The sequence below is a fragment of the Takifugu flavidus genome, chromosome 7, assembly GCF_003711565.1.
Source record: "Takifugu flavidus isolate HTHZ2018 chromosome 7, ASM371156v2, whole genome shotgun sequence".
Taxonomy (NCBI): Eukaryota; Metazoa; Chordata; class Actinopteri; order Tetraodontiformes; family Tetraodontidae; genus Takifugu; species Takifugu flavidus.
The window spans coordinates 7687850-7707020 of NC_079526.1; the positions used below are offsets into that span (position 1 = coordinate 7687850).

Sequence of the window (19171 nt, forward strand, 5' to 3'; positions counted from 1 at the left end):
GTACGCAGATGATCGTGTGTTCTTCACATCATCAAAATGACTGAATATTGTATTTTCTGTGCTGTTTCGTGGTCCGGTGAAGGATAATAAATGGCCTTGTTCAGACTGAGCATATATTGCTGGGTTTGGTTCACAGAGGAGGACATTTCACTTCCTGACTAAAGCAAATCTCAGTGATTTGGGATCAGAATCACTTTGCTGGAACTCTGAGATCCTCTAGAATTTAGATTGGAGCTGTTCTCAAAACGGGCAGCGGGCTGCCAATCAAACAAATCTATACTGGAACGTGCAGTATATATTTAGGCACTTCCGCATCCTACACATATGGAGACGTACGTAAATGAGTGGCAGAAGATTCTGGTCACTGGTCATTCTGCCAGGTCGAAATGAATCCGCTGGAACTGAGTTCTGTACTTTCAGTGTTCTAAAAAAATCGATTTCAACTGTTCCCTCATGGAGCAGATGGAAGGAGATCAAAGGCTGCACTACCCTTTGATGCTGAAGGAATAAATTATTCCCTGTTGACGGACCAAAATGGTACAAATGATATATAAGCAGGATAAAACAGTAGAAATCAGGATATCTGACATTACACATTAAGGTATCGAGCATTCAAGAACATTCTCCAATCAACCCCACTAGACCCCTCCCCCCCACTCCCGTGTGTTTTTGGATAGTAAACAGACGGACCCAGCGTTGGTGCGCACCTCCCCACCCACCAAAATCCACCAACACACTGTCTAGGTGAACAGAGACAATGATTCAGCAGACTCCTGAAAGGATGAACACAAGTTTGGTTTTATTTTTCACACAATAGTACTTCTTATACAACACGTGGGAAACTCTTCAGGAGGGGGAAAAAAAGACATGGTACACTTAAAAAAAAAGTTCCTTGGCTTTTAAAAAGACAAACCAAACATGAGCTCGTAAAACGCACAAGGTTTTACAGCGTTGGAGCAGAGAAAGCACAGGCGGGGTGGGGGAGGGTAAACCGACGAGTATCGAACACAAAGTCCCAGATTCACACTGTACCACTGAACGCATCACCATTGTACAGCAGCGCGCGCGCATGTGTGTGTGTGTGTTGGTCTTTTACGATGACATTTCACTACATTTTTAAACAGAGGAGGCCGATTTCCACGGTGAAGGTGGGGAAAAAACCCACCGTCGTGTTTGTCCTTCACTGCAGAAGTGGAACAAGCATGCAATTAAAAAAAGAGCGGGTAACCACCGCACGCCGACCTCAGACGTCACGTTTTTCCAACTGCACCACACGGACTGAATAGAGACGAGACCACTCTGACGCCCAGCGCAGAAGGCGGGAGACTAAGTAGAGGTCAGAGAGGTCGTCCCCCTCATGGGAGGCTTTTTTTCTTCTCAGGGGTCTGACGCTGCTGTAACGACTCAGCCCGTCACCGAGGATAAGGAAAGATGCTGGTCAAAAAGAGCAACGGCAAACAGAACCAAAACCTTTTCCCCGCCTGTGTTCCTCCTAATTCTCTCCATGTGTGAGTGGATCCCCCGCGGGCGTCCCCCTGAACCCGTAACAAAGCCCGAGCCCCAAATATAAACATGACATAAGACACGAGTCATAAAAAACACTGAAATACATGATCCAAAAAAACAATGTGAAATGTGCTGCTTCTGTTTACAATGGTGACGAAGCTCTGATATTTGGAAGATAATACAAGAACGATTGAGAAGGATGAAGGAATAATTACAGATTTTTTAGGAAACACACTCTCGCTTTTCATGTGGAGGGATAGAGGAAGAGAGCTCTCGTGTAGTGTCAGGATAAGGCTACAACCAGGGACTAGCTTAGCTCAGCAAAAAGACCGGAAATGAAAACCTCCCTCGAGATCACACCTTAAAATATGCTATCTTTCTTCCTTTTTAACATATATACATGCACAATATCGTCATAGATTCTAAGGCTTTAAACTGGATCGGCGCCCTGCTGGCAAAAGCTTTGTAGTCAGACTACAAACAAAGGAGAGATTGCCTCATCTAAATCTCAGAGAACGAGATAAGTGCATTTCCCAAAACTTTTCCTTTCAGGTGATTCTCATCTGATAGCGATCGATATCTCCGAGAACAAGCCGGAGCACTTTGGATACGGGCGGAGGGCAGCAGAGGTGGCGATAAACTGATAAACCTGTGATCTCACCGGGTTCGCAAATGAAAATGGGAACCAGTTGGGTGGAACTTGAAAGGACCGTGGGGCTGCTCTCTGCAGCTGATGCTGTTAATTTGACCCCCCCCCCACCCCCGCCCCTCCTCTTTCACTGGGACCTTGCGGTGATGTCGGTGTGCTGCTGCTTCATCTGGCTGACGGGGCCTTTAATGAGAGCGAGCGCAGCGGCCGGTGTCAGGAGAACAATCCAGAGGAATTAGAGGGAACAGCTCGGCTGACGCTCGCTGTTTGTGTGCGCGGGCCCGGCGAGGACGCCGCCGCCGCGGCGGCTCATTAGACGCCGCCTTTGTCAGACCAAAATAAAACACTCACTACGCAGAGAGACAGCCAGCGCAGCCATGAATGTTTAATTAGCTACTCCAAGTGTGTGTGTTTCTGTCATCCTATGACTTCCTCACGGGGGGGTGTATTTGTGTGTGTGTGTGATATCTGAAGGTCTCGGAGCGTCAGCGTTCCCCAGATCCTGACACCTCTCACTGGGGAGAGCGAGCTGCAGCGTCAGCCTCATTAAGCTTTCCACTGTCTGGCTAATGAATCGATTGTGTGGTATCAGTGCTCCTGGCTGGCGCTCCCACAGTGCTGCTCCGCGCCTCCTCTGGGGGCCTCCCTTCCACTGAGCTCTTAATCAGGAAACAGCCCTAATTACCCTGCCCCCCCACCTCCTCCTCTTCCTCCCTGCCATTTCTCTTTGCACTCACTTTCTCCCCCCCTCATCTTCCCAGGTTTATCTTTACGCTTCGCCGCCCTTTTCTTTGTCCTTCTTATCGCTCCCTCTCTCTCTCTTCTATCTTGGCTCATCGTTGGACTCAAATGGGAGGGGGGAGGAGGAAAAGGGCATCTGGGAGCCTCCACAGTAGCTTATATCGGAGTGAAAAGGAGACGGGTGACATGTCGGAGGTGTGGGTCAGGAGGGCAGAGACAGGAGGTGCTGCAGTCGCTGATGTAATGAGGATCGAGAGCGGCCCCGCCCACAAATCTGTCCTGTCTCCTCCGATCTGGTCGCGGCCCCCTCAGTACACCACCTCGTACACTGTGGCCTTCTTGTCCCCGGAGCCCGTCACTATGTACTTGTCATCTGGTGAGACGTCGCAGCTCAGCACAGACGAGGACTCCTTAGACTGAGAGGGAGGGAGAGAAGATGTGACTCACTGCTTAACGCTCCGCACAAAAGACATATTTGCATTTCAAAAACAGGCAGCAATTATTATTATAACAGTTGAATCTACAGCTCAGAGATGCTGACTCATTTGTCAGCCCCCCCCCCTAACTTGGGGTGTGTGTGTCGGGCTCCTCTGATAATCTGCATGAACTGTTGAAACACACTCTCGTTGGCTCTAGCTGCAGCTCTCTCTCTGTTCCCATCCTTCCTCCAAGCTCTCCTTTCCATCCGTACCTCCTCTGTCCTCATTTCTAAAGTGACCCCCACCCGCCCCCGCCCCCACCGCTGCAGCCTGTCAGTCATCCAGCCAACAGAAGGATGAAGAGGCAGACATGACCTGGAAGCAGCTCCTTTGGGCTGGATATTTTCCCTGCTGCCGTTGGTCCGATTGTCGGGTTGTGAGCAGCATCCGGCGCTAAAATAAGGGTGATTCATGCTGCAAGTGCTGAAGATCTGAGCTCAGACTAGAGGTGACTCAAGTCCGGGAGTAGAAACCGATGTCGATGTAGACACGGGAACTATGCTAGTTCTAAAAGTCTGATTGTACCTCCACTGACAAACAGCAGAGGGCGACATGTCTGCACGTCGTTTCATGTTAATGTCATATAAAAATACCACATTTACTCACACTTCTATTACAATAAGAAGTCCAAATGGTGACATAAATCAGAATATGACATGATTTAGAGGTGAAAAAAAGAAATGCTCTTTAAAGACTGATGATGTTGGTTTTATGGTCAGAGTTAATTCTTCTTCTTCTCGTTGCTTGTGTGTGTGTGCACGTGTGTGTGTTTGGGGGTACAGAAACTAGCGTGAGAGGAGAGAGAAGCTGTGTATTACACAGTAATGGAGGAGAGAACAAACAAACGTTTAACATGTGGAGAACAAAACATTCTTTTTGTAGTCCACACAAACACACACACACAACACACACACACACACGCACACACAGAGCGACAAGCTGGAAGGGGCAACTCAACACAGCGTGTTGGTGCAATACTGGTGACATTCATCAGGTTGTCACAACAGGTGAGGTTGTGCTAACACCACTGTTTTAATGCAGCATATGCAGGACTATTTCCATGGTTACGGTGAACAAGAATGACGCCTATCTGCAAGGACAGAGACAACTGTGGACTGGTAATGGGACTCTCCCAGTTGGAAAATGCTTGACGACAGCGACAGCTTTTCTACATCTGCAAAGTTAAGTACGAGTTTTATGGCCCCATTTGGTGATTTTGATTCGGCGCTAAAGGAATGTGCAAAATTAACATCTGGATGTGTTTGGGATGTTCTCCATCTGTGAAGAACAAAAAATCTCATTCATACTGATCCTGGACCTGTACACGTGCAGAGGTTGAGAAGTTTAATGGGGCTTTGTTGCTCACTTAATGGCACCGGTCTTAGGTTCTGGCCCAACAGCTTTCAGTGAAAGCTGAAATAAAGATCAGAACCCAGAAGGAACCAAAGCTTTAAGCAGGACTATAACAGTGAGGTGGGTTTTAGTCATTTACTGCAGTCCGCCACTAGAGGGCGACCGAGATTCCGGGGCGTCAGACGCGTCCATTTTTACGCATCGTCGGTGTGATGCTTAACGCCGTCAGCTGTAACTCTCACCTGGAAAATGCTGGCCCCGTACGGCGTCCTCCAGGCGTTCAACAGATTGTCTTTTCCCGTGCTCACGAACCACTTCCCTGAAATACAGCGAGAGCAGTTTAGCCCCCCACCCTCTGGATGAAGGCAGAACAGGCGCAAAGGTGAGCGCAGGCGCACCACAGTAGGCGAACTTGAGCGAGAGGACGCAGCTCTCGTGCAGGTGCAGCTGGTACTTGTCGGGTTTGGACACGTGCAGGACTTCCACGTTGCTGCTCTCCATCCCCACCGCCAGCCACTCGCCCGTGGGACAGTAGCCCAGAGAGAAGATCTGCAGACGAGGGGGGGGACATAAAAGAGAGGGGTAAGCGAAGAGGGAGAGAAAGTCATTACACAGATCGAAACTCATCTGACGGCTGTCAACCGTGTGTGTGTGTGTGTGTGTGTGTGTGAGTGTGAGTGAGTGTATGTTGCTGTGACGCAGCGATAGGGATCATGATGATAAACACAGTTATAAAGTGCTCAAGAGACTCAGATGGAGACTGTGATAAAATTCAAACGTTCAAAGCAGATTCGATGAGAACAGAGAGGAGATGATGAAATCGGAGCCACGTTCACAAAACAACACTGACGTTTATCGTTTCAAGGGAAGTGGCCTTGAGGCTACAAGAGACAGAGAAAATATCACATAAAAGGTTTGAATATTTGAAAGTAAGTGCGCCGTGGGATGAACCAATTGAGGCTGCCGCTCGTTGTTAAAAACAAATAATTAATAATCAAAGGATGTCATTTACTTCCTTCCTCTTGCAGGCAAGTGTCTGAGTTACTCGTGCATCTGTCCTTCGCCTGGAATCTTTACTGGAGCAGGAGTTGTGTTACTGGGACGGTCCCATACTGAGCTGGAGGAGGGGATTTTACCAGAAACACTCCTCCTCCAGTCCACGCATTACTTCCTGTTTCCTAAAGTTATCCCTCTTTCAGCACTCTGCTCTAAACAAGTCAACGGATTGACACCTCTCACTGGTGTGTGTGTGTGTGTGTGTGTGTGTTTACCTGCGAGGTAAAGTCGTGCTGCTGCAGCTGCCGTCCCTCTCGGAGGTCCCAGCAGCGGACCGTGTTGTCCAGCCCTCCCGTCCACAGTTTGGTGCCATCGTTGGAGATGTCGATGCAGCTCGCCCCGTCTGTGTGACCCTGGAACTGCCTGCGGGGAGGAGACACACACAAACGCTCTACTGGCCGCATCCTTTTTGTTTGTTTATTTGTTTTTCATCATGTCTTCTACATCCAAATCTCCCCCTCCCCTCATCTGCTGGTTTTCCCATGATTCCAGGACCTTGTGACTCCCTCTCACCCGTCTTCTACGCTGTTATTTCCGTTGCGTCTCCCTTCGCTGCCAGACTGCAACAAATTTTCCGCCTTCCTCCTCATTCATATTTCATCTCTTTTTCATCATCTCTTTTTTTCCCCTCAAGGATTTCCTGAAATGTTTCCAGGTCCTCCGGCATATATCTTCCTCCCCTTTGTCTACCATATATTTGCGAACTCCCCCCCCCCTCTTACCTGACCAGAGTCTGGTTGTGAAGGTCCCAGACAACAATGTTTCCGTCGCTGCAGCAGGAGAAGCAGACCTTGTTGTCGGGGGAGATGGCGAGCGCGTAGCAGGCCGGGGCGGACGACGTCAGCTCCGCTTTGATGCGAGGAGTGGGAGTGGCCAAATCCCAGATGGACAGCGTGCTGGCCTCGCCGCCAACTATCAGCGTCCGTCCATCCGGGAGGATTTTGCAGGAGCGGATGTAGTTATCTCTGTTCTGATTGGACGAGACAACACATGATCACACAAAATGGGCTAAAACCTTGATCCTGTAACCTTTATCGTAGGCTCCGCCCTCTCGTCTCACCAGACAGTCCAGCTGGGCCATGGGGCTCTTGGTTCCAGGCTGGCTGATGTCCCACACCTTGACGCAGCCCTTCCCTCCGGTGTAGACGTGGCGTGCCGAGGCGCTGATGGTGACGGCGCACACCACCTCTCCGTGGTTCAGGCTGTGAATCTGACGGGCGTGACGCGGGATTCCTGGACCCAGCAGAGCATCAGGGGGGAAGGGCACCGGCTGCATCTGTCCATCCGCACTCACGTGGAAAGAATAAGCCCTGCAGAGAAGATCCAGACCACAGAACCGAAATTAATCCAAAAGCCCAAACTAAAGAGCAACAGAAGAAAAGAAAGCTGCCCTGGCTGGTTCAAGAGAGACAGAAGACAATCAGTAAATCCTTTTCAATGAAAAGTCAGAAGCAAAGAAGCAGCCTAAATCCAAATATATGTCACGAGCTGCAGCCACATCAGCAGGAAACCTACCAAATGTGTCCCGAATGGCCGTTAATTGCGGCCAGAATCCTAAGAAATATTCCAGCTGTAGTCAGGAATGCATGAGGTTGCCACGGTCAGTGTGGCATCGCTAATGGCCGATCAATACCGGAGCAGTTGGAGGCCAAAGCTGTTTTATGAGCTCATATTAGCGCCACACGAATGAAGCGCTAGTGTGATGAGAAGGCATCAACGGCAGCGTTCAGCAGTCAGTCAGCATTAATGGGCCGTGGGCGCTGAGGCTGAGGACGCTCCTCACAAGCTCCAGGACGTCTCACCTCCTCCGTGTGTGAGGAGGTGGGAAAATGAATATACAGGCAAAAAAATAGTACTAATCTCCTAGATTTCTTTTCCAGTCAAAACATTGTCATGTTGTTTTTTTAAACGAAATTACGTTTATCTCTATAACATGATTTACCAGTATGACTAATCAGTGTTAAGAAAAGAGCTGGAACTTTTTTGTTGTCCAACTGGAGAATACAGAACATTTTTCCACTAACTATGGATGTATTACAGTCATTGAAGGTCTAAAATGTGAAAATCTCCTAGTTTCAAATGAAAAAGGCAACTTTTAAATCTGCCTCTTGATGATATTTTGTCATGTTTTTATAAGAATACACACTCACGGTTTTCCCCCAGAAGAACCAGGCAGGGAAGAGGACAGTCCCGGGGCCCTCAGATGAGACCGAGAGTCATACGCAACCTGGAGAGAGAGGACAACAAAACACCAATTTAACCTCCACTAACTTTAAAAAGATTTTATCGCTGTGATACGTGCAGCAACAACACAGCCATTAATTCAGCTCAGCCTGTTACTGGAGAATCAGAAGTTCTAGGACGAGAAGGAGTCGACAGGAGAACAAAGAGGTCCGAAAGGTTCTGGAGCATCTGGCTTCTGCTCACCATGGGGCTGCGTGAGTAGGCGTTGGCCGCGGCGCTGATTTGCGGGGACAGAGTCAGAGCGCCACCGAAGCCTCCCGGGCTGGCCAGCTCCCCGTTCAGCCCTGCGTGTGACACCACGCCAAAATGAGCCGGGTATGAACCGGGGGGCACAGACATGGGACTGCGGAGAGCTGGGGAGGGAAGAGGAAGAGGAAGGAGGGGTTGAAGGAGTGGAAATAAAGAGGAGGGGAGGAGTACGGTGCACTCAAACACAACCACAGCGTGGCCCAGGACAGTGGACACTGTCTCAGTCCTATTGACTCGTTCCTTTGCTTGTCCTCACCAAGAGGATCTGCACTGGATGCTGCTTTGCTGACCAGACGAAGGCAGGAGGTGCTGGGACCAGGTGCTCCAGGGGTGAGAGCCTCGCGGTGGGACGGGGACGGGGTGCCGGACTTGGACAGCGGAGACTGGGACTTATCCATCTGCTCAGAGGTCAAATCAAATTAAGTAGGCTGGGACGGTCGCAGCAAAACATGAAAGAGAAAGAAGGTGAATGTGTGACACCTGTGAAGGATCCTTGGCTTTCCCTGGGGTCGGACTGCGGGGGTTTGGGGTGGACGGGGCCTCGCCGGCCTTTGAAGAGCCTGGAATCTCTTTCCTCAGGCCAGGAGCTCGGTCTAACCCATTTCCGTGTGGGGAGTGAGCAGGACTGCCTGCAGGAGAGTTGGGCTCCTGAGGGACAGAGTAAATCTGCTGTAAAGCCTCAGCTGGTCTTGCTGGTCTCAGTCCAGGCCCACATGATCAACTTCAGCTATGTCTGTTGTACAAGGACAACTGAGCAGAAAGCCACAGAAACACTCCTCTCTACAGACAGAATTTATTGTCGTCAACGCACAACAGCACCTAGCAACGGTTTGGCCACGCCCACCGACCACTACCTGCACATACAATACCTGTTAATGAAAAAAAGGGTTTGAGATGAGTCTAAAAGTGGATCCTTCCTGCCCCTAAATACGGCTGTTAAACATTAATGCAGGTACAGACACAGCGTCACCTGTGTTGTCACCATCTTTGCATTAATGTGTAAGTGGGGAGATGATCAGTGGGACCGGTACAGCGCTCTGAGGACCCGCAGAATCTGCTGTTACAGCTTTTTTCACCTACAGTCGAACCGCTGGTGCCGCCTCCAGAGCAGAGTGCTGCGGCAAGCACTTATCACTGGGTCACAGCGAGCAGCACGGCCATTTTACTGCCTCCTTTAGACACGCACACGCACACGCACACGCACACGCACACTCCAGAGAACTCTACTCTTTTCTTCCTCCATTACCCACGTTTGTCACTTTTGTTTCATTTTGCATTTATACCTGTTTCCCACCTCACACAAGAGGCACGTTTTGCTTTTGCGTGCCTCATCAAAACCCGAAGAGCTCAGATAAAACACAGTTCGGTACACTGCAGCAAGCATTTAAATAACTGGAATATTCCAGGGGGACTAAACGGACACTGCGTCTCCTACCTGAAGCCCACACCTTTATGTAATGAGAGAAGGGAGGAAGTGGTGGAGGAATGATGACCAAATGGAGGGAAGCGAGGAGAGAATGGATTCAAGAGCGAACAGACACAAAGAAGAAGAAAATAGGGGGGAAGAGGGTTTAGTGTGAATGAACGAAGATATATTTCATAACAGCAGGGGCCCATAAGAAGCTTACACAGGACTTCTTCCTATTTACAAGCAAACTGCAGTGGAAAGCTGAACTAGCTAAATACCTGCTGACTGCCTCGCCTTTTAACATCACTCTCTCTCTCTCTCACACACACACCACACACACACACACACACACACACGACACACACACACACACACTCCTTCACACCACACACCAATACTTCTATCTTTGTGAGGACATTTTTATAGACATAATGTATGACCCAGCTTCTTACCTTAACCCTAACCATCACATCTGACTCTAACCTGAACCCATCACCCCTCAACCTTAAGTGCTATGATGTTGTGAGGATCAGGCAAAATGTCCTGTCCTCCCAAAAATACAAAAATGTCCTCACTTTGGTAGTGGAATGAGTATTTTGGTCCTCAATAAGAAGCCAGTCCAAGAACACACACATGTTATGACCTAACTAACAAGCCACATTCTTGTACTGGGGTAATAATTGTGTGTTTATCAATAGCAGGAAAACAGACCCTGTTACTGTTGTGAAGCAGAAATACCTGGAAGAATTTCTTCTAAAGGAGCCGATTCTAAAACAAAGCTGATTCAGTGAAGGCCAGCGCTCTGGTCCTCTGAGAGGATCATTTTTATGTGCGAGCTGAAATAATTGGCGACCCACTGAAAACAAGCTTGTTTAATTTAGGTGTTTTTTAAATAAATTAGACATTTTTAAGTGAAACTGACTCATCCCAGCTCCCCAAATGTCACAGTTTGATCCTTTTGATGGATCCTTTCATGTAACAAAAGATTTTTCTTTTTTTTAAAGCTAAGACATTTACATTAAAAGTTGGGTTTTCCAGGCGAACCATCAGGCGGGGTTTGGAACACGTGTCAATGACAACACAAACAAGACACGATAGAAAAACAACAAAAAATCCAGCTATGCGGTTAGCAAGGGGAGCTGGAATAGGGAAAAGAATGAGAGACTATGGAAACTGCTTTAGTCTTTTCCTGCTGAAGTGAATTTTGACTGCTGTTTATGCTAAACTGATTTACCTGGAGCCAAACTAAATCATATCCCAACAGGGTAATCTATCATGCACATCAGCTTTCTACCAGAGCGTCAGCACAACTTTGTGCCAGAAGAGGTTTTATTCACTTTTATCCCTTTTGGCAAAAGTCTCTCCTGTCAGGAAGCATCGTGAATCAGGGGAGGAGCTGCAGCCGAGCGGGTCGTATCACAGCTCTCTCCCCAGGATGCTGGCGTTTGGTTCCTGTATCCGACTGTTTTCTTTCCTTGGTGTCGGTTTGGTGGGAAGCCACACATATTTGTGCCGCCTGCCTTTTCACTTGAAATGCTGCTATTAAGACCCTGGTGAAAAACACGGGCGACTGTTCAAAACGTACCTCATTGGACACGTCCACCACCAGATTGTCTTCACTCTTGTCTCCATCACTGTCCTGGAGGAAAAGAAGGAAAAGATGGCTGTTTTATTAGCTGCCCCCGCCCTCGCTGCTGTATACAGAGAACTTTAATAACAAGAGAGAAAACAAACACAGATCAATATATCAATATCAGCTTTGCTTCCCTCCACTGGCTGCCTACCATCCAATATTCGACAAAGAGATACACCGCACCACATATTCTCCATGAACGTCTCCTAATACGCCGCCTTTTCAACAGCCCTCACAGACACGCACGTGCACGCACGCATGCACACACACACACACGCACGCACACACACACACACAAGCTCTCGCTGCGACACACTTTCTTCTTGTCTATCCATCTCTCTCTTTCTGTCTCTACCTTTTTCCAGGGTGAGAATGATGGCACTTAGTCACCATGGCAACAACACTTTGATGTGATCATGGCTGGCCTGAAATTGCTATTGACATCAGTGAAGAGTGACATCGGTGCCTAATTACACAAAGCCAAAACAGGACGGCTCTGTTACCACAGCAGACGGGAGGAGGTACAGAGATTGAATGAGACAGGGAAAAAAAGGTAGGAAAGAGAAAGAAAGCAAGAGGAATTGAGACAGATTGATCACCCCAGTTAGGACTGGGAGCTGCTCCACAGATAAAAAGAGGAGAAGAAACCTCCAGAAAATGGAAACCAACTGCCGGTTCTTCGTCCGAACTATTAATTAAAGCCGGTCCGCTGCGCCTGCCAACCTGCTTCAGCTGCCAGTTATTCTGCACAGAACCCCGCTGACCCGCTAATGTCGCAGTCAGGGTCACACACACATGCAGACACACACGTCTGCGTGCGTGGGTGTGTGTCCCTGCCACGGTTGTTCCTATGGATCTGTCTTGTTGTCTCCTAGTTTTGCTGCGGCGGTGAAGCGCTCACATAGGAGTGTGGTGCAAGGGGCTCTTTGTCCTCGCAGCGCCTCCTCTTGGCCTCGGCTCCTCCCTGGGAAGAATAGCCGCCCGACGGGCCCTGGCGCTCCTCGGCGGGCTGGCTGTCTGTGGAAGAGGCGGACTTGCTCTGGTGAAGGAGACGCAGACGGCCGCTGTTACGCAGGTGTGACAGCAACGTGTAACAAAAACGAATAAATATCCAATCAGTCGTGACAGAGACCAACAGACCAACAGGCAGGCCTGTGCTTCTAATTATTACCCCCCCACCCCCACTCTTATCCTCATGTAAAATAGGACCCTCATTATCAGGAACTGAAGCCGTGTGGGCATATTTACACTGCAGCCTGACCCGCCTCTCCTCACTCAGACAGAACATCAAAGCATTGTGTTGTTTTTGTAGGGAAGGGGCCAGAGGTTTGATGAGGGCCACTTTTCATTCTCTGCCCCCCCCACAGGGAAGACAAGAACAGTGGGGTTTTAACATACCGATGAGTCACACAGGAAAGAGTCTACGGGGGCTGACAGGAAGGAGCAGCGGACAGAGGAGGGGAGAGAGCGGCACAGTGGTCCTCCTCAGTTTTGCTCCTCCTCCACCGCAGCCTTTATCCGTCTCCATCTGACTTCCTCTGTCACTTTTCTTACCCTCCGTTGGAAATTCCTTTATGTTTTCCGACCAAAACCGACTGATATGGATCTGGATCTGGACCTTGCCTCCGCGGCGCTGTAATGCTTGGCCCGGTTCAGGGCGCGCTTTAGTTGGTAACAGAAATATGTTCACAGTGCTTATCAGCTTTGTGTTTAGCAATTAAATTACAGCCGAGGCTTTCGTAGCTGAAAAAAAAAAGAAGCCCGAGGGAGGGGCGGCGCAGTAATGCTCTCAAATAATGTCATTTCCCAATAAAAGCATGAGCGGAGGCTGCTGCTAGTTTCTAAAAGCTTTTCCATCTCCATGTTGTTTTCCTCCATCTTTCCCCTCTCTTGCTCCATTTTCAGTTGCTCCCTCTGAGCCCCCCCCCCCCCCCCATCATCAACAGTTGCACTGATGAAGCCCAGCTGTCCGCGGCAGCCAGTACAGTCGGGAAGTGTTCGCGCCGCTCGCATAAACCATCCTGACCGAATCGGGAACGTCGGCGGAATTTTAATCAGGCCGCGCGCGCCGCGTTAATTCTGGCGCCGGAAAAAAAAAAACGAACGGAACAGTGACGGTCAGTGGCTCCGCCAGCAGGTCGCCCCAGCAGACAGGCACACGTGGAAATAAAAGTTCTTTTGAGAAGAACACACACATTTCCTGCTGTTCCTGTGAGGTAGAAAGGAACACTGTCTTTCTCCTTCAGTCACCAGTCCCACAAACTGGATCCTTCAGATAAGAACTCGCACAGAGGGACCATTTAAACGTGGCCTCTTTCACGCCTCCTGCACTATTGACATTTGTGCCGCTCGAGAACGTTCGCGGTGGAGGTCTGCACCTTCTGTCCAGAAACATCTTTCCAAATCTCTTAAGACATATTTAATAAGTCTTGGGTGCCAGAAATGAGAGCTGTTCCACACATTTTGGTTTATGCCGACACTTTTCTGTGTGAACTGAAGCCCTTTTCGTGTCCCCTGAGACTCAGGGACCACCGGAACGTTATTGGCATTTCCTTCATTATTTACACTTACATATTGTCACACACACACACACACACACACACACACACACACTGTATATATACTCACCCTACTGGGTGCTCCCTCTGGTACGGGGCGGAGAGACATATTTTTCAAGACAGGGAGGGAGAGAGGGAAAGAGATGGGTTTTAAGGTCAGTTCTCATCATAATAACAACACTGTGAGGAGGTTTGACTAAACTACAATAGCTCCTCTGTGATCCAGATAAAATTCCACCATTGTGACTGAGTCCAGCCAACAGTCTCCGATTCTCACCCCTGCTGATTCTAACAGAGACTCTCACACACATTTTATTATCTCCTCTCTGTTATGATCTTTTTTTTCTTCCTCTTTTCCATCATTTTATTCATGAGAAAGTCTCCCTTGGCCTGGTTCCTGAAACACGACGCAAAGATAAGATATTCTATCGGGGGTGAACGAGAGTTCAGCGGGAGGAAAAAGAACGTCGGCCAAACGGGGACGTTCGGACTTTGTTTCGGAGCGGACAGATTACACCAATAACTGCTTTAAATTCTGCCCTGCCTGAGCACAAAGGTGATCGCTCCTTTATTCTTTACCTCTGAGGTGTTCGGGATCAAGGTGGTTGCGCTCATCTTTGGAGGCGAGGTGCGCCGACACCCCCAGGGCCCCCGTCAGGGCCAGGAGCCCCGAGCCTCCGGCGCCGAGGGACAGGCCTGATGGGTGCGGTGTCAGGGGGATGCCGGGAGCGTGGTGAGACAGGTGCTGGAGCTGCTGCTGCTGTGGCCACAGGGAGGAGGAGCGGGAGGAGGGGGGGGGTTGTACAGGGCAGGTCCAAATAAAGGAAAGAAAAAGAATTAGAGAAGTTAGATTCCACTGGAAGTATTACAGTCTAAAGAGTGTTGTGGATTTAGAGACAGGAGAAAGACCTGACTGGACAATAAGGAGAAAGCAGAGAGGGAGATTGATGAAATTAAAACTGGTTATAAATGAGGGGGGGGCAAATAAAACATATTCCAGCAGTTTTGGTCCCCTAGTTACTAATCAGAAACTCCTTGATGGAAACCTGGGCTGGGCTTCACTTAGGACCAGCGTTTGAAAACAATAATCCATCCACCGGTCCGTCCGTCCCAGATAACTGATGATTTAACTGATGACCTCTACCCACATCTGGGGCTGGCCCCTCATCATTTAAGTGAGTTGTTAACCCCGTATGTGTCGGCCCCCAGCCTGAGATCCTCAGGTGCGTCCTTGTTGTTGTTCCAGAGTTGAGGTGAACAGCTAATGGAGACGAAGCGTCTGCGGTCAGATCTCCTGGGCTTTAAAAAGAGAGACCTGCCTGAGGCGATAAGGCCGGCGAGGTCGGTGACGTCTCTTTCACAGGCAGACAGGTTCTTTACCCTGTATCACCACTCTATTGTCCTTTTTATTGTCCTTTACAGGGCTTTTCTGTTGTGAAATACTGGCTTTATTATCCCGTGATAAGTAGATTCTTTTTATTCTTGGAAATCCCATCAATCCCATGCATTCTTTTAGTTGAACGGATAAGTATCAGCTTCCGTCACTGATTTGTCTTTAGGATTGAAAGTATAATTCCACAGATCGAAAGGATGGAGAGAAACTCGTGAAATGTGAAGGAGAAGACAGGAAGAAGGAAGGAAAGTGTGCAGCAACCAGAGTAGAAGATAAGAGCTAGGGAGGAAAACAAGGGCAGGAGAGCGGCGGGAGGAGGATGATTTAAGATTACAAATGAAGAGAAGAGTGAGGAGGGGGCAGAGAGGGGGCAAAGGAGCAGCTAGAGATAAAGGAAGGCTATTATCCTGAAGGGAGCTTTATGATGTGTTTTGGTGTGTTGTTCTGTCAAGCTGCTGTGTTGGACACATCTACTTACACAAACACACACCTTAGAGACGGAGGTGTTTGTGCTGCTGGGAGGAACAAACGGCCGGAATTAGACGGCGCAATCGGCTCCACCGGGATGCCGAGGAGCCCGGCGCCCTCTGCACGTGCTTTATTACCCCAGTCAAGTGTCCGGGACATGCGACAGCTTTAATTTCTTTATCAACCTGAGAAAATTCTAATCTGCTCCCTTCTGCCGCTGCTGCATTTCATTTCATTCCACGTGATCACGCCGTATCCATGAACGGATGCAACTCACCCCGATGATGGCGTTGAGCTCAGCCATGGTGACCTGCTTGGCCCTCTCCACCGCTTGGACCACCTGTTGCTGGTGCTACACAGAACGTGCACGGTCACACAAGCACAGAAGGTGTGTCAGTACAAGAGGAAGTGACGCAGGCGGCTACACAGGCACGCTAACAGCCACAAGGCCTAAAATCTCAGCTCTGTAATTAGTCTCTCCCTCTCACACACACACACACACGCACACACACACACACACACCATGTCAATATTGATCATTCTGACACAGCCACGGCGTCTCCACGGAACTCGATCACCATCACACACAAAAGAAAGTGTGTGAAGGTTTGTTTTTCAATCTGGGTGCTCAGGAAGTCAATAGACATCTGCAAACACACACACACACACACACACACCATGTCAATATTGATCATTCTGACACAGCCACGGCGTCTCCACGGAACTCGATCACCATCACACACAAAAGAAGGTGTGTGAAGGTTTGTTTTTCAATCTGGGTGCTCAGGAAGTCAATAGACATCTGCAAACACACACACACACACACACACACACACACGATAGGAGTACTTTAACCTCAACAAATGCAGCCATGATCATTCTGAACACACTGAGCACGCAGGGTATGAAAGCGAGGACACACTCCACCATGTAGGGATCGTGGGTTTTAATACCAGAACCTTAAACAGTTTACTGGGTTTAATAAGCCTGATAAACATCTCTAATGGAATTATTGTCTCCTAACTGTGATTTGTCATCGCAGAAGCGCCCCTGATGACGACGGAGAAGAGTGCATGTTTAAGATGTTGAAGACGTTTACGTTGTCGTACGTGTGGACAACTATCACCCCATGCTGTGTGCACATGCAGGAGTGTGTGTGTGTGTGTGTGTGTGTGTGTGTGTGTGTGTGTGTGTGTGTGTGTGTGTGTGTGTGTGTGTGTGTGTGATGTTTACCTCCTGTGAGAGGAAAGGGATGATCTGAGCACAGATGGCGCTGAGGCGTTTGACGATCTCCGCCTGCGAAGGGAAGAGAGGGATACATGAGAGGAACGTGAGACAAGAGAGAGGGAGTAGAGGGAAGATAGAGGCGACTCTCCGGCCGGTTGACACACGCTTCTCCTCTACCTCTTTCCATTATCCGCACGCAGTACAGAAGACATGCACACATGACACAAATGAAGAGGCTTGTCACAGGTCGCCATTTTCAACCTCGCCCACACGTGGAAATAATATATGTACAGGGAGGCTGACACAACGTGGTAAACCAACCGCGCTACAACACACCCATAAAAACACAGCACGCTCTCTCTCTCTCTCTCTCTCTCTCCGTGACACACACAAACACACACACAGAACCTCTGCGGTGTGTCTAATTCTATCTGTCTGAGTGCCCTCAGCCTCATTTTGTTCTCGTCTTCGCTCGACTGTTCGGTCTTTTTCCCCAACAGCTCTCACACTGCGTCATTATCACCCCATTCATTCTCTTCCTTCTACGCCTCTCTCGCGCTCATTTTCTCCCATCTTTTTATTTTCCTATATTACTGCCTTCCATTTCCATTCATCCATCCTGCTCTTTCTGTTCAACATATGTGTGTGCCTCATTTTAAGACGCTGCAAAATGATGACGGGGGCATCGAAACGACTGAGCTGTACACACACACAAACACACACACACACATCCTTGTTCCTCTATCTTTGTGAAGATCTTTCATGGATACTCAACTCCCTACAATACCCCTAATCATCCCAATGAACCCCATAACCCTGATCCTAACCCATTTCTTACATCAACATTAAAAACCAGGTCTTGCCCCTCCAAAAGTCCATGGGAGTTGAAGGGAACAACCAAAATGTCCTTACCATCCGAAATGTCCTCACTTTGCTAGTAAAATGAGCACCTTTTGGTGCTCAATACATCAAGAACAAGAACACAAACGCACACACAGAATTTCAGCTGGTCTCATCGTGATTTCTGTCTCTGTCCCGACATCTCAGGCCTCACACGGTTGCATTTGGCATGACGGCTTGTTATGAGATGTCAGGTAAAAAAGAAAGATGCAATAATTCTTATTTTTCCTTTAATCAACCCCCGGATGACGGCGCTCTTCACCTCACTTGTTTTGCTTTGCTGCGCATTCACATGTTTTCTGCCTTTTGCCGTATTGCCTGAGTTGCGCGTGTGCCGAGGAAACCTATCAACGGTACCAGAATACGGAGATGGTAAATTAGAATCAACCCGAGGCTGCGACAGTGGGCGTTAATTCTCAGCGGGATTAGCGCGATTAACAACCCATTACTGTCGCACTGAATCAATTAATGCAGGTTATCGCATAGCAACATCAGCATCTCCGAATAAATCAGCAAACACGCTCGCAGCAAAAGTCAGTCAGGCGACGGTGAAGGTGGCAGGCTGAGATGGGCCGGGCGACAGAGACGGCAAGGGAGGCAGAAGCGGAGAAGACTGGTCTATATGGAGGTGCAGCTACGGAAGAAAGGACGAACCACAAAGACTAGGCACATTTGTATCTTTGTGAGGACGTTTACTGACATAATACATTGCCCCCCACCACCACCGCTGGAAACATGAAAACCCAAACGGCCGAATGAAACTTTAAACAACATGAAAATTTTATTTCGATCCAGTACTTTATTCAGCTGTCAGCCATGAGACGAAAGAGGCACAAGTCCAAGAGGACACTTTTATTTCTGACTGGAATGAACGACAAACACCAGCCCGCCGCCACAGCCCTCTGAGGGGGACGGAACAAGAGCGGAACCAGCGTTAGGTCAGAGGCAGAGGGGCTGGGGCGGTTTAATGGGATTCACACCGGTAGAATTCTGCTTTTATGATTTCATTTCAAATTTGACCAGACCAAAATATCGTCTGTTCGTCCTTGAGTCAAAGGAGCCTGGAGAACAAGAGAATCCCCTCACAGTACCTGAGGCCACGCTGACGAGCGGACCTCTGCCCTCCATCGAATCGTAATCATATTTGCTTGATTCGCTCGGGGTATTTAGGCGCAAACTTTTGAGAAAACGCCTCCGTGCGCTCTTGAAGAAGCGCGGCCATTCACAAACGCCTGGATGGACACTTAAACAGCCTGGAAATGTTGCACCTCAGACCTTGACCACCACTTAAAAAAGACACGTGCAGG

General features: G+C 48.9%; 1 protein-coding gene across 5 annotated transcripts in view; it reads right to left on the reverse strand.

The window, feature by feature from the left end:
* Positions 1–774: 774 nt before the first annotated feature.
* tle2b (TLE family member 2, transcriptional corepressor b) overlaps positions 775–19171 on the reverse strand; it is a 42816-nt gene continuing 24419 nt past the window's right edge. For 3 of the 5 annotated variants that reach the window (XM_057037968.1, XM_057037965.1, XM_057037966.1), the window contains 16 exons: positions 16971–17033; positions 16015–16089; positions 14456–14636; positions 13947–13963; positions 12220–12357; positions 11271–11324; positions 8758–8925; positions 8534–8675; positions 8212–8381; positions 7935–8011; positions 6845–7094; positions 6507–6754; positions 6000–6147; positions 5127–5277; positions 4971–5047; positions 775–3312 (listed from right to left, as the gene is read on the reverse strand). In XM_057037968.1, the coding sequence (XP_056893948.1) occupies positions 3205–3312; positions 4971–5047; positions 5127–5277; positions 6000–6147; positions 6507–6754; positions 6845–7094; positions 7935–8011; positions 8212–8381; positions 8534–8675; positions 8758–8925; positions 11271–11324; positions 12220–12357; positions 13947–13963; positions 14456–14636; positions 16015–16089; positions 16971–17033 (2067 nt within the window). In that variant the 3' untranslated portion in view covers positions 775–3204. The remainder of the gene's footprint in view (positions 3313–4970; positions 5048–5126; positions 5278–5999; positions 6148–6506; positions 6755–6844; positions 7095–7934; positions 8012–8211; positions 8382–8533; positions 8676–8757; positions 8926–11270; positions 11325–12219; positions 12358–13946; positions 13964–14455; positions 14637–16014; positions 16090–16970; positions 17034–19171) is intronic. The other 2 variants (XM_057037969.1, XM_057037967.1) reach the window with 2 other exon arrangements.